The sequence below is a fragment of the Aethalodelphis obliquidens genome, unplaced genomic scaffold (genome assembly GCF_003676395.1).
Source record: "Aethalodelphis obliquidens isolate GAN/ISIS:26980383/991018 unplaced genomic scaffold, ASM367639v1 scaffold9, whole genome shotgun sequence".
Lineage (NCBI taxonomy): Eukaryota > Metazoa > Chordata > Mammalia > Artiodactyla > Delphinidae > Aethalodelphis > Aethalodelphis obliquidens.
Window position 1 is genome coordinate 10,254,880 of NW_020837953.1, and position 15,599 is coordinate 10,270,478.

The window sequence follows — 15,599 nt, forward strand, 5'->3', positions numbered from 1 at the left end:
TAGTCATTTAGTTAGCTCCACTAACTCAGCTTACTCAGTTTTTGTTTCATTTGTACTCAGATGAAGGTCTAATAGAGTTAATGTAAAATAGTGTCCTTTGTGCATTGAGATCCAACATTTTGTCTGAGTATTTTTAAATCCAAAGATTATTTTCTCCTCATTGTTTATTGATGTGAGGATTTCAGCCCTTCATGTGCTATATTTTCCTTTTTAGCATGATACCAGTAGTCCTTTGCTAATCAGCAGAACTTCTGCAGCTGAGCTCCCATGGGCTGTAAAAGTAAGTAAACTTTGTAACTGTTCTCTCTTTTACTTCACTTTACTTCCTACCTACATAGTCCTTTCCCCCTACTTCCAAAATATATTGCAGTCTGCATTAGACATTCATTTTTTACTGTGGAGGAAATACTGGTACTAGAAATTGCTTGAGGGATGCTGCAGCTCTGTTAGTCATTTTGTGACAGTTAGTATTGGCTTAATCTCATTTCTGTTATAGTGTAAACTAAAAATGATGATCTCATAATCTTGTATTAACTAAAATATTTGATGAATAGGTAGTTTACCCCACTGGTACTATTTCTTGTTTGAAAAGTTCTACTTAATTAATTCTCTTTATGGCTCTAAAACACTTCTTTATGAAATCTTTTTCTAAAATGGGTATTTTGCATTACAGTTATTTGGAGGCACCAAAATGGTTATAGCTATCTTATCAAATTTTAAAAATCGTAATTTTAAAATAGAATATAGCAGATCAAATAACCTGTAATAGATGTGTACAGTTTTGTCAGAAAACCATTTTGGTTTGTATGGCTGTGTCTGCTTGTATGCTATTAACTTTAAAAAGTGTAAGGATCTGGCCTTGACTTGGAAAATCATGAACAATAGTTTTTATGTTATACAAATAACTTTCTGGGATTTTAGAAAATACCTTGTTATTGATAAAAAGAAATCTTGCTTTGGGAAAAATGGGGGAAACTTGATGTCTATTTCTGTGGCAATGATTTCCTTTTTTTTTTTTTTTAATTTGTTTGAGTTTGAAATGTAACTAAATACCATGTTTAGAAAGTCATACAATGTCACTAACTAGCTATGTGTTCTTATAAAAGTTACTGTTTTGCTTTGGATCTGTTTGAGTGAGAGGGTTGGACTAGATGCTCTTCTCAAAGCCCTCTGATCACTAAAATCTTTTGATTTTAACCTAACAGTAGAAGGGCAAAGATAGTATTCCAGCTACAAAAGGGATGGAGGGGATTCTAGACTTTTGAGTGGAGTAACTTTTAAATTATTATTTACTATAATATATTTTGATGAAAGTGAAAAATGTTTTTTAAATGATAGTTTTAAAAATGTTGTCTATTCTTTGAGGACTCAATTTTTAAAAATGCAGTTAAATTCCTTTCACCATTATTTAACTTTGATCTTCTTTGTATTATAGTCTGAAGATAAGGCCAAATATGATGCAATTTTTGATAGTTTAAGCCCAGTGAACGGATTTCTGTCTGGTGATAAAGTGAAACCAGTGTTGCTCAACTCTAAGTTACCTGTGGATATTCTTGGAAGAGTAAGATATTAAATTCTAAATGTAATTTTTATGTATTTTAATTTTGTATCTACCAGGAACACTTAAAAACACATAGATCTTACTTTGAAGTTGTATTATAGAATTTTTTGTGTTTTAACTTAATATATAAAATTATTGCCAATTTCTTTCTTTCTTTGATTATTCCCTCTAACATATGAGTGTTTGAAATTAGCTATATATAATCCTTTTATGTAGATCCTTTTTTCTTTGAGCTGTATGCTCTGACCTCCGAATTCCTTGATTTAATTTCCAGAGACCATCAGTATTCTGCATCTGCCATTTACTCTGTGGCTGTATCATACAGCCTGGTTAAAGCAATAGTTTCATCTCTGAAATCATAAATTCTACTCTCTGAAGAGAACTTCTTGTCTTTCTAGATTTCTTTCCTAGATACTTGCAAGACTAATTCTTTGACCTCATCAAGACCTTTATTTCTTTATTTTTATTAATTAAAAACATATATTTATTTATTTATTTTCGGGTGCGTTGGGTCTTCGCTGCTGCTTGCGAGCTTTCTCTAGTTGTGATGAACGGGGTCTACTCTTCGTTGCAGTGCACGGGCTTCTCATTGCGGTAGCTTCTCTTGTTGTGGAGCACGGGCTCTAGGCATGCAGGCTTCAGTAGTTGCAGCACATGGGCTCAGTAGTTGTGGCTCAAGGGCTCTAGAGCGCAGGCTCAGTAGTTGTGGCACACAGGCTTAGTTGCTCTGTGGCATGTGGGATCTTCCAGGACCAGGGCTCGAACCCGTGTCCCCTGAATTGGCAGGCAGATTCTTAACCACTGTGCCCCCAGGAAGCCCAGCCTCATCAAGACCTTTAAATCAGACTCTTTTATTTTCCCCATCTTTTGAATTTACTTTTTCCTCATCCGTCCTGGATTTTTTTGGTCCACTGTTTCATGTCAGTATCCTTAGCTTCCTTTGCTGTGTTTTCTAACTTTTCTTCTGCCTGGTGAAAATCCAACCTTGCATGAAGCTAATTATCTGCCTTCTCTCTGGTTGCATTCAGACTACTGAGAAAGTCTAGTAAGATTGGTATCATCATAATTTCATGATCTTCAGCTGGGTTTTCCATACTGCAGCCACTCTTGTGCTGTTTCCATCATGATTTCTCAATACCCTTCTTTATATTTCAAACCTTATCTACTCTCATTAAACCTCTAGTCCTTTCTTTAACTCCTTGCTTAGTCAGACTACATGGGGTCAAACCCTGGTTACACCATTTTTTAACTGTATGACCTTGGGCAAATCATTAGAAAACCATGTCTCAGTTTTCTAATCTTTAAAATTAGCCTGGTTCCCAGTTTGTAGGGTTATACAAATTAAATGCGATAATGTATATAAAGTACCTAGCACAGTGCTTGGTACATACTCTTTGAACGCTAGCTGCCATGATCCTGATGATAACGACTTGCTACCACAACACCAGTACTACTGGATCAGTGTTGTATAGTTTAGGTACTCAATAAATATTAATTTAAAAGCTGTTTTCTAATATTGTTTTTCATTAATTATTTTTCTATTGTGTGATCTGTGTGAGATTTCTAAACTATAAATATAATCTTGTTATTTTTTACTTAAAAGTTACCCTCTTAGGTAGCTTCCCATTGCATTTAGGAAAAAATCTAAACTCCAAGGCATTCAGTGACCAGGCACTTGCTTATTTTCACTCCTGTCTCTTACCAGTATACCTTCTCTTCCTGTCCCAAGTAAAATTTTGTTGAATATCTTTAATACCTTCATTTCAAGGATTTAACATAGTTTATAGCTGGTCTAAAGCTATGGATTCTACTCTAGAGTTAGACCAAATATACCAGGGCCTTTTAGATTTTATATTTATTTTGTATGCCCTGGACATTAGTTGGCTAATGATTAATAATAGAGTGTTCATTGGACACTTATTTCAGATGATTAGAGGTTCTGTATTATAGGGAAAACAATAATGGACTTGGTTGGAAGTCTTCACATTGAAAACTGATTCTGTTATTTAATAATAGTTGTATGATCCTAGATAATTCATGCAGTCTCAGGTCTAAAACAGGTTTTATGGTACCACATGGAGTTGTTGCATGAATTAACTGAGATGTTGTTTTTGAAAAAGCATTATAGTTGTTTAAAGTACTGTGTTACATAATTGTTTTCTTACTTGAGAGGAACAAAATATTTTCTTTAAAAATTTGCAAAGGAATTTCTGTTTAAAAATACTTGGTATTAAGAATTATTATTTCTTTTTACAGTAATGTTAATATAGCATGTAATAGTGATTTAATAAAATGGTCAGCATAATTGAAATTTCTCAGAGAAATAGATGTTATAATGTTTAGGCAAAACTTTTTCCTCCATTTAGGTATTGGATGTATACAGTTAGCACGTGAAATGAAAGAATGTTAATCTTTCCTAATTCTTTTCTTTTTAAGGTTTGGGAGTTGAGTGATATTGACCATGATGGAATGCTTGACAGAGATGAGTTTGCAGTTGTAAGTAACATAATGCTTTCGAAATCTTAAACATCTTAATGGTTTTCTCAAGTGAAAATTTCCCCTTTTTATCTTTAGAGGTAAACTACATTTCTCTTAAAATTGATTGTATGACTGTATTTACCTAGAATTTATAGGTATTCAATAAATATTATTAAACAAATGGATAATGAATGTTTTTGCCATCTTCATTTTATTTGACTTTAAGGTACATAAGAATACATGCTTTGGATAATGTACTCTAAAGATGCTGAGTATAATCTTTTGAATCTCAACGTGACCAGGCATCTCAGTACCTACTTCTGCTGTGGAATGACTTTACTTCAAATATATCCCTGAATTTTCACATTTATTTGATTAAAGGAAAAGATGAATAACATAATAGTTTCACGTCATTTATGAAGGCAGAGAAAGTTTTGACATCTTGTCTGAAGACATGTTATCCTTAGTAACTGGTTAGTTAATTCCGCATAGAGTTGTTTTCATGGCTTCCTTAAAGGTTAGATAAAACTCTGCTGTGGGGGCTTTCCTGGTGGCGCAGTGGTTGAGAGTCCGCCTGCGGATGCAGGGGACACGGGTTCGTGCCCCGGTCCGGGAAGATCCCACATGCCGCAGAGCGGCTGGGCCCGTGAGCCATGGCTGCTGAGCCTGCGCGTCCAGAGCGTGTGCTCTGCAACGAGAGAGACCATAACAGTGAGAGGCCTGCGTACAGCAAAAAAACAAAAAACAAACAAACAAAAAAACTCTGCTGTGAACTCATGAACTGTAAATCTCTAATCCTCCCTTGAATCTCTTATTTGGAAATTAATCTTTTCAAATTTTCTCTATTTTGCTAAGAACTTGTCCATTGCTTTGACTTTCAGATTTGCCACAGATTGCACTATTCTTTAATCTCTTCTGGGTTTATGGTTGGGTTCCTTTCTGTTTCCAAATCTTATGTATTTCTGCTTCTTCTCATTCTTTGTTTAATTGGATTTTTTCTGGCCTATTGATCTTTTAAAAGAGCCATCTTTTGGATTTATTTATCTTTTCTATTATGTTTTGACTTTCTGTTTCATTCTTTTCCACTTTTATCTTAATTCCTTCTTTCCAGTTTGTTTTGATTTACTTTTTAAAAAATTTCTGAAGAAAAGTACTAAGTCCCTTTGTTTTTTATCATCTTTAATATGGAAAACATTTAAAGGACGTATTTTCCTCTAAATACAGATTTAGCTGGATTCCATAGATATTGGTACAGTGTTCTCCTTTTCACTCCTTTTTAGATAATTTTTAAATTTTCCTTGGTCATCTGTTTAGGAATATGCTTTTTAATTTCAAAGTAGTTAAGTTTGTTTGGTTTTTGTTACCTTTGTATATACTTTCAGCTTGATTAGATTTTGGCTGGTGAATGTGGTCTTTAAAATTTTGTTAAGGTTTTCTTTGTTGCCAAGGTTGCAACCTGTTTGTACATGTGTTTCCTAGATATGTCAACATTTCTGTTCAGAAGATATTAGACTTCTGTAAATCCATTATACTGATTTTATTGACTACACTTCAGTTTCTCTTTGTCCTTAGTTTTCTTCTTTTTGCCCTTTCATAAATTTTATTCTGTTTATATCCTAGGAGCGAAACAAAATAGGCAGAACACATCTTATCACATTTGAAAAAATATATACAGAAACAGAAAATTTTTTCCTTATAAAGACAAAAATTAAAAATTTCAAAGGAGCATTTGTATAAGCATAGTTAAGCTAGGTAGACAATAGCATTATCTTCATTTGCTAAAACAGTAGTATTTCCTGAGGTACGTGAGTAAACACAGTTTACCTTATGCCCTGAAGCCTTCTCCTAGGCAACTTTTTTTTCTTTTGTAATGAAAGTAAATTTTCATTAAAAGAATAATTTAAGAATAAACACACATTTGTAGGAAATTACTACTTAAAAAATTAATGAACATCCATATACCTTCTCCTAGATTTACTAATTTTAACCATTTTGCCACGTTTGATTTCCTTCTGTGTGCATTCCTCAGAAATTTTTTCCAACTTTATCCTGCTTAGTGCCTTTAATTTTGAATTCCAGCTTGTGTTATATTAATACTGCTTCTGCTCTCTTTTTATTTGGATTACTTGATGTTTCTAATGCTTAAAATGTATCTCTTAAAAATGTCACTGCCGATTTTAATTTTTTACCTAATTTGACAGTTTTTGTCTTTTAAGATAATGAGCTGTGTATTGATTTTATTCCCCCTACCAGATCCTATTTATTTTACATTATTATTTTCTCTTTTTTCCTCTTCCTTATTGTTGCTAGTTATCAAGTTGTGATTCATTCATTTCCCCCCTCTAATCAATTTGGAAATTCTGTTATAATGTCTGTTCCATTAATGGTTAATACACCCTTCCTTGTACTTACCATACTTATTGCTCCAGTATTTGAAAAAAAGATTGTTAGCCCTCATTCAAGTAAAATAAGCCCTTTAGATTATTTTCACTTCTTTCTCCTTCACCTCCCAACCTCAGAAGATTTTAGAACATTTTTTGTAACTAAAATTCTAGATTTTACTCAGTTAATTTAATTCTTTTGGTTCTAGGATTTCCTTTGTCAATTTTAATTTAATTTCCTTTTGTCAGTATTAATAGTCTCACTAGCATTCTTCTGGTAGAATTTGCCTGATAAATCTTTTTCCATCTTTTTACTTTCGTGACTGAGGCAATATAGTCCATACTATTTAAAAAAATTTTAATTACTACAACAGAGCCAATGTACCTGAGCCTGCAAGTCACTGACCTTTATTTAGCATCAGTATTTTTAAAAACTGAATTTTAAGAGTTCCTTTGCAAATTGAAGTAATTTTTTAAATGCTTTTGCAACAGTAGATTAACTAAACTCTATAAACATTTTAAATTATGTTCCTAAATAAGTAAAGATAATGTACTTATTCATATGATCAGTTCTTTTGGATTATGAAAATTTATACTTGCCAATTTTTGGTTTGTTGAAGTATAACGTAGTATTTTTTCCTTACTTGTTATGTATTATTTTACATAATCAAAACTATTGAACATGAGAGTATTTATGCTTAAGATTTAACTCTAAAATTCTTACCTGTTTAAAAAATATTTATTTATTTATTTGGCTTGTGGGCTCTTAGTTTCAGCATGCGGGATCTTCATTGTGGCATGCGGAGTCTCTCATTGTGGTGCTCGGGCTCTTTGTTCCAGTACGTGGACTTCTCTCTAGTTGTGGCACGTGGACTCAGCAGTTGCACTCATGGGCTCTCTAGTTGTGGCACATGGGCTCTCTAGTTGCGGCACGCAGGTGCCAGAGTGTGCAGGCTCAGTAGTTGTGGCATGTGGGCTCTCTAGTTGTGGCACATGAGCTCTAGAGTGCATGGGCTTAGTTGTCGTGGCATGTGAGCTTAGTTGTCCCATGGCATGTGGGATCTTAGTGGGATTGAACCTGCGTCCCCTGCATCGGCAGGTGGATTCTTAACTACTGGACCACCAGGGAAGTCCTCTTAACCCATTTTCTTTTAATATTTATTTATTTATTTGGCTGCACTGGGTCTTAGTTGCGGCACATGGGATCTTCATTGCTGCATGTGTGGTCTTTGTTGCGGCATGTGGGATCTTTAGTTGTGGCACGTGGGCTCTTAGTTGCGGCATGTGGGATCTTTTTAGTTGTGACATGTGGGATCTTTAGTTGTGGCATGTGAACTCTTCGTTGTGGCATGTGAACTCTTCATTGTGGCATGTGGGATCTAGTTTCCTGACCAGGAATTGGGCCCCCTGCATTGTGAGCATGGAGTCTTAAGCACTGGACCACCAGGGAAGTCCCCCCATTTTCTTTTAGATAAAATGGTGCTTTATGTTTGTTTTAAAGACCCAGTATCTGCTCTGTGTTTATTATATTTTATTTTTAAAAAAATTTTTATTGAGGGATTTCCCTGGTGGTCCAGTGGCTAAGACTCCATGCTCCCAATGCAGGGGGCCTGGGTTCGATCCCTGGTCAGGGAACTAGATCCTACATGCCACAACTAAGAGTTTGCATGCCGCAACTAAAGATCCCACATGCCACAACTAAAGATCCCGCATGCCACAACGGAGATCCCACACTGGCAACGAAGATCCCACGGGCCGCAGCTAAGACCTGGCGCAGCTAAATAAATAAATAAATATTAAAAAAGAATTTTTTATTGAAATCTAGTTGATTTACAATGTTGTGTTAGTTTCAGGTGTACAGCAATGTGATTCAGTTATACATATATATATAAATATGTATATTCTTTTTCAACATTCTCTTCCATTATAGGTTATTACAAGATATTGAACATAATTCCCTATGCTATACAGTAGGTCCTTGTTGGTTATCTATTTTATATATAGTAGTACGTATATTTTAATCCTAATTAAAACTCCTGATTTATACCCCCGCCTTTGGTAACCATAAGTTTGTTTTCTATGTCTGTGAGTCTTTTCTGTTTTGTAAATACGTTCATTTGTATCATTTTTTTAGATTCCAGATATAAGTGATATCATATGGTATTTGTCTTTGTCTAACTTACTTCATTTAGTATGATAATCTCTAGGTCCATCTGTGTCACTGAAAATGGAATTATTCCATTCTTTTTTATGGCTGAATAATATTCCATTGTATATGTACACCACATCTTCCTTATCCATTCATCTGTCAGTAGACACTTAGGTTGCTTCCATGTCTTGGCTATTTTAAATAGTGCTGCAGTGAACATTGGGGTGCACTCAGCTTTTCAAATTATGTTTTTCTCCAGATATGTGCCCAGTAGTGGGATTGTATGATCATATGGTAGCTCTATTTTTAGTTTTTAAGGAATCTCCATACTGTTCTCTGTAATGGCTGTACCAGTTTACATTTCCACAAACAGTGTAGGAGGGTTCTTTTTTCTCCACACGCTCTCCAGCATCTTTTATTTGTAGACTTTTTGTTGTTGGCCAATACGCCCAGTGTAAAGTGATACCTCATTGTAGTTTTCATTTGCATTTCTCTAATAATTAGCGATGTTGAGCATCTTTAAATGTGCCTTTTGGCCATTTGTATGTCTTCTTTGGAGAAATGTCTGTTTATGTCTTCTACTCATTTTCTGATTGGGTTGTTTTTTCTTTGATATTGAGCTATATGAACTGTTTGTATATTTTAGAGATTAATCCCTTGTTGGTCACATTGTTTGCAAATATTTTCTCCTATTCCATAGGTTGTCTTTTTGTTTTGTTTCTGGTTTCCTTTGCTATGCAAAAGCTTTTAAGTTTCATTAGGTCCCATTTGTTTATTTTTGTTTTTATTTCCATTACTCCAGAAGACAGATCCAACAAGATACTGCTGCAATTTGTGTCAGAGTGTTCTGCCTATGTTTTCCCCTAGGAGTTTTATGGTTTCAGGTCTTACATTTAGTTCTTTAATCCATTTTGAGTTTATCTTTGTGTATGGTATGGTGTTAGAGAATGTTCTGATTTTTTAAAAAATTTATTTAATTAATTAATTTATTTATGTCTGTGTCAGGTCGTCATTGCAGCACGTGGGCTTCTCTCTAGTTGTGTGTGGGCTTCTCTCTAGTTGCAGCATGTGGGCTTTTTTCTGGTTGTGGTGTGTGGGTTTTCTCTCTCTAGTGGCGTGCGGGCTCCAGAGTGCGTGGGCTCTGTAGTTTGCAGCATGCAGGCTCTCTTGTTGAGGCACATGAGCTCAGTAGTTGTGGTGCGTGTGCTTAATTGCCCTGCGGCATGTGGGATCTTGGTCCCCGACCAAGAATCAAACCTGTGTCCCCTGCCTTGGAAGGTGGATTCTTTACCACTGGGCCACCAGGGAAGTCCTGAGATTGTTTTAATTTCATTCTTTTATTTGTAGATGTCCAGTTTTCCCAGCACCACTTATTGAAGAGACTGTCTTTTCTCCATTGCGTATTCTTGCCTCCTTTGTTGTAGATTAGCTGACCGTATGTGTATGGGTTTATTTCTGGGCTTTCTACCCTGTTCCATTGATCTATATTTCTGATTTTGTGCCAGTACCATACCGTTTTGATTACTGTAGCTTTGTTGTATAGTCTAAACTCAGGGAGCCTGGTTCCTCCAGCTCCGTTTTTCTTTCTCAAGATTGCTTTGGCTATTCAGGGTCTTTTGTATTTCCATATAAATTTAAAAAATTTTTTGTTCTAGTTCTGTTAAAAATGCCTTTGGTGATTTGATAGGGATTGCATTGAATCTGTAGATTGCCTTGGGTAGTATAGTCATTTTAACAATATTGATTCTTCCAATCCAAGAACATGGTATATCTTTCCATTTATTTGTGTCATCTTTGATTTCTTTCATCAGATACTTACAGTTTTTGGATTACAGGTTTTTTGCCTCCTTAAGTAGGTTTATTCCTGGTATTTTATTCTTTCTGATGCAATAGTAAATGGAATTGTTTACTTAATTTCTCTTTCTAACCTTTCTTTGTTAGTGTACAGAAATGCAATGGATTCCTGTGTATTAACTTTGTATCCTGCGCCTTTACTGAATTCATTGATGAGCTGTAGTAGTTTTCTGGTAGTGTCTTTAGGATTTTTCTATGATAAATGTATGATATGTATGATATCATGTCATCTGCAAGCAGTGACAGTTTTACTACTTCTTTGCCAGTATGAATTCCTTTTATTTCTTTTTCTTTTCTTATTGCTGTGGCTAGGACTTCCAAAACTGTGTTGAATAACAGTGGTGAGAGTGGACATCCTTGTCTTTTTCCTGATCTTAGAGGAAATGCTTTCAGCTTTTCACCATTGAGTGTGATGTTGCCTGTGAATTTGTCATATATGGCCTTTATTATGTTGAGGTAGGTCCCTGCTATGCCCACTTTCTGGAGAGTTTTTATCATAAATGGATGTTGAATTTTGTCAAAAGCTATTTTGGCATCTGTTAAGCTGATCATACGGTTTTTAGTGTTCTGTTTGTTAATGTGGTGTATCACACTGATTGATTTGTGTATATTGAAAAATCCTTGCATCCCTGGGATAAATCCCACTTCATCATGATATATGATCCTTTTAATGTATTGTTGGATTTGGTTTAATAGTATTTTGTTGAGGATTTTTGTGTTCATCAGTGATATTGGCCTGTAATTTTCTTTTATTTATTTATTTATTATTTTGGCTGCTCCAGGTCTTAGTTGCAGAATGTGGGATTTTCATTGCAGCATGCGAGCTTCTTAGTTGTGGCATGCGGACTCTTAGTTGCAGCATGCAGACTTCTTAGTTGCGGCATGCGAACTCTTAGTTGCAGCATGCATGCGGGATCTAGTTCCCCGACCAGGGATCGAACCTGGGCCCCCTGCATTGGGAGCATGGAGTCTTACCCACTGGACCACAAGGCAAGTCCTGTAATTTTCTTTTTTTGTGGTATCTTCGTCTGGTTTAGGTATCAGGGTGATGGTGGTCTCATAGAATGAGATTGGAAGTGTTCCTTCCTCTGCAATTTTTTCGAATAGTTTCAGAAGGATAGGTCTTAACTCTTCTTTGAATTTTTGATAGAATTCACCTATGAAGCTATCTGGTCTTGGACTTTGTTGGGAGTTTTTCAATCACAGATTCAATTTCAGTGCTTGTATTTGGTCTGTTCATATTTTCTACTTCTTCCTGGTTCAGTCTTCAGAGATTGTACCTTTCTAAGAATTTGTCCATTTCTTCTAGGTTGTCCATTTTATTGGCATATGTTTGCTTGTAGTAGTCTTTTATGGTCCTTTGTATTTCTGTGTTGCCTGTTGTAATTTGTCTTGTTTCATTTCTAATTTTATTGATTTGTGCCCTGTTCCTTTTTTTCTTGATGAGTCTGGCTAAAGTTTTATCAATTTTGTTTATGTTTTCAAAGAACTAGGTTTTAGTTCTGTTGATCTTTTTTTTTTTTTTTCTTTTGGTCTCTATTTCTGCTCTGATCTTTATGATTTCTTTCCTTCTACTAACTTTGGGTTTTGTTTGTTCTGATTTCTCTAGTTGCTTTAGCTGTAAGGTTAGGTTGTTTATTTGAGATTTTTCTTGTTTCCTGAGGTAAGCTTGTATTGCTGTAGACTTCTCTCATAGAACTGCCTTTGCTGCATCTGTTAGGTTTTAGATCGTCGTGTTTTCATTTTCTTTTGTCTCTAGATATTTTTTTATTTCCTCATTGTCTTCTTCAGTGATCCGTTGGTTGTTTAGTAGCATACTGTTTAGCCTCCATGTGTTTGTGTTTTTTGCAGTTTTTTTCTGTAGTTGATTTCTAATCTCATAGGGTCGTGATTGGAAAGATGCTTGATACAATTTCAGTTTTCTTAAATTTACCGAGGCTTGCTTTGTAGCCCAGCATGCGATCTATCCTGGAGAATGTTCCATGCGCACTTGAGAAAAGAAATCATAATCTGCTGTTTTTGGATGGAATGTCCTATAAATATCAATTAAATCTATCTGGTCTGTTGTGTCATTTAAAGCTTGTTTCCTTATTTATTTTCATTTTGGATGATACGTCTATTGGTGTAAGTGAGGTGTTAAAGTCCCCCACTATTATTGTGTTACTGTTGATTTCCTCTTTTATAGCTGTTAGCAGTTGCCTTATGTATTGAGGTGCTTCTGTGTTGGGTGCATATATATTTATAATTGTTATATCTTCTTGGATTGATCCCTTGATCATTATGTGGTGTCCTTCCTTGTCTCTTGTAACATTCTTTATTTTGAAGTCTATTTTGTCTGATTTGAGTATTGCTGCTCCAGCTTTCCTCTGATTCCCATTTACAGGGAATACCTTTTTTTATCCTCTCACTTTCAGTCTGTATGTGTCTGTAGATCTGAAGTGGGTCTCTTGTAGATAGCATATATTTGGGTCTTGTTTTTGTATCCATTCAGCCAGTCTTTGTCTTTTGGTTGGAGCTTTTAATCCATTTTCATTTAAGGTAATTATTGATATGTATGTTCTTACTGCCATTTTGTTAATTGTTTTGGGTTTGTCTTTGTAGGTCTTTTTTCTGCCTTTCCTCTTTTGTTCTCGTCTCTCTTGTGATTTGATGACCTTCCTTAGTGTTGTGCTTGGATTCCTTTTTTCTTACGTGTGTGTATATCTATTATAGATTTTTGGTTTGTGGTTACCATGAGGATTCGGTATAGCAGTCTATATATATTTCCATGATTGTTTTAAGTTGCTGATCTTTTTATTTCAAGTGCATTTCAGATATCCTGCTTTTGTATTCTCCTCTTCTCGCAATTTTTGTTTTAGATATCATATTTGTGTGTGGATGATTTCCTACCTTTACTGTAGGTTTGCTTTAACCAGTGAGCTTTCCCATTTCGTAATTTTCTTGTTTCTCATTTTGGCCTTTTCTTTTCCACCTAGAGAAGTTCCTTTAGCATTTTTCATAAAGCTGGTTTGGTGGTGCTGAATTCTTTTAGCTTTTGCTTGTCTGTAAAGCTTTTGATTTCTCCATCAAATCTGAAAAAGAGCCTTGCTGGGTAGAGTATTCTCAGTTGTAGGTTTTTCTTTTTCATTACTTTAAAGGTATCATGCCACTCCCTTCTGGGCTGCAGAATTTCTGCTGAAAAGTCAGCTGATAACCTTATGGGGATTCCCTTGTATGTTATTTGTTGCTTTTCACTTGTTGCTTTTAATATTTTTTCTTTCTCTTTCATTTTTGTCAATTTGATTACTATGTGTCTTGGCATGTTCCTCCTTGGGTTGATGCTGTATGGTACTCTCTGCGCTTCCTGGACTCGGGTGACTGCTTCCTTTCCCATGTTAGGAAAGTTTTCAGCTATTATCTCTTCAGGTATCTTCTCAGGCCCTTTCTCTCTCTTCTCCTTCTGGGACCCCTATAATGTTAATGTTGGTGCATTTGATGTTGTCCCAGAGGTCTCTTAAACTGTTCTCGTTTCTTTTCAGACTTTTTTCTTTATTCTGTTCTGTGGCAGTGATTTCCAACACCCTGTCTTCCAGCTCCCTTATCCATTCTTTTGCCTCATTTATTCTTCTGTTGATTCCTTCTAGTTTATTTTTTATTTCAATTATTGTATTCTTCAACTCTGGTTGTTCTTTATTTTTTCTAATTCTTTGTTGAAAACTTCTTTTAACTTCTCACTTTGTGCATGCATTCTTTTCCTGAGTTCTTGGATCATCTTTACGATCATTGCTCTGAACTCTTTCTTGGGTAGATTGCCTATCTCCACATCACTTAGTTGTTTTTCTGGGGTTTTATCTTGTTCTTTTGTCTGGAACATACTCCTCTGCCATCTCATTTTGTCTAAGGTTCTATCTGTATTTTTATGTATGTGGAAGGTTAGTTATGTTTCTTGACCTTGGAGAAATGGCCCTCTGTAGGGGAGGTCGTATGTGTCCCAGCAGTACACGCCCCCTCTCATCACCCAATGACGAGGGACCAGCTGGTCCCGGGATAGGTTCTGACCTTTGTTTGCAGGCTGAGTTCCACAGGCACTGGGACTGTATTTTTCTTGCTTCTGGTATCTGCCCACTGGTGGGTGAGGCTGGTAAAGCTTCCTGTGGGAGGGGCATATCTCTGCCCGCTGGTGGGTAGAGTTGGATCTTGGCCCTCTGGTGGGCAGGGCCATGTCAAGGGGCGTGTCTGGAGGTGGCTATGGTCTCAGGAAGTCTTTAGGTAGCCTGTCTGTTGATGGGTGGGACTGTGTTCCTGCCCTATTGGTTGTTTGGCCTGAGGCACCCCAGCACTGGAACCTATAGGCTGTTGGGTGGGGCCAGGTCTTGGTGTTAATGTCCCAAGTAAGATGTCAGCCTTCACTCCTGGGTATGTTTGCCACCAGCTTTGATGTCCCAAAAAAGAGTCATAGCCACCACCCACCTCTGCACGAGACCATCCAAGACCAACAGGTAGGTCTGGCCTAGGCTCCTGTGAATTCACTGCATTTGCCTTGGTTCCTGGTAATAAGACCTTGTGTGCATCCTTCAAGAGTGAAATTTCTGTTTCCCCCAGTCCTGTGGAATTCCTGTGATCAAGACCCGCTGACCTTCAAAGACAAGTGCTCTGGGGGCTCCTCCTCCCGATGCCAGACCCCCAGGCTGGGGAGCCTCTTGTGGGGCTCAGAACTCTCACTCCTGTGGGAGAACTTCTGTGATATAATTATCTCCAGTTTGTGGGTCACCCACCTAGGAGGTATGGGATTTGATTATATCGCAAGTGTGCCCCTCCTACCATCTTGTTGTGATTTCCTCTTTGTCTTTGGATGTAGCATATCTTTTTTTGGTAGTTTCCAGTCTTTTTTATTGATGATTGTTCAGCAGTTAGTTGTGATTTTGGTGTTCTCATGGGAGGAGTGAGCTCAAGGTCTTCTACTCCACCATCTTGTCTTGTTTTCCTCACTGGGTGCTCCAGCAGGAACAGCACAGAGGTCCCAAGAGCGCTGTTACCAGGTCTTGTTAATGTAGCTTGTATACAGTCATCTTTGGTAAACCCTGAGGAAGTAGAGCGTAAACCATGTGGGAGCATTCAGAAAAAGGAAGGCTCTGTGCTGCTATTTAAGAAAAAAACATCCTGGATAAAAGTCAGCATGGCCCTCCTCAGATGTTGG

At 36.5% G+C, this 15,599-nt stretch overlaps 1 protein-coding gene across 3 annotated transcripts in view; it reads left to right on the forward strand.

Moving 5' to 3' along the window:
* The window catches only part of EPS15 (epidermal growth factor receptor pathway substrate 15), a 160,537-nt gene that overhangs the window by 43,857 nt on the left and 101,081 nt on the right, over positions 1 to 15,599 (forward strand). For all 3 annotated transcript variants that reach the window (XM_027108578.1, XM_027108579.1, XM_027108580.1), the window contains 3 exons: positions 215 to 280; positions 1,436 to 1,561; positions 3,998 to 4,057. In XM_027108578.1, the coding sequence (XP_026964379.1) occupies positions 215 to 280; positions 1,436 to 1,561; positions 3,998 to 4,057 (252 nt within the window). The remainder of the gene's footprint in view (positions 1 to 214; positions 281 to 1,435; positions 1,562 to 3,997; positions 4,058 to 15,599) is intronic.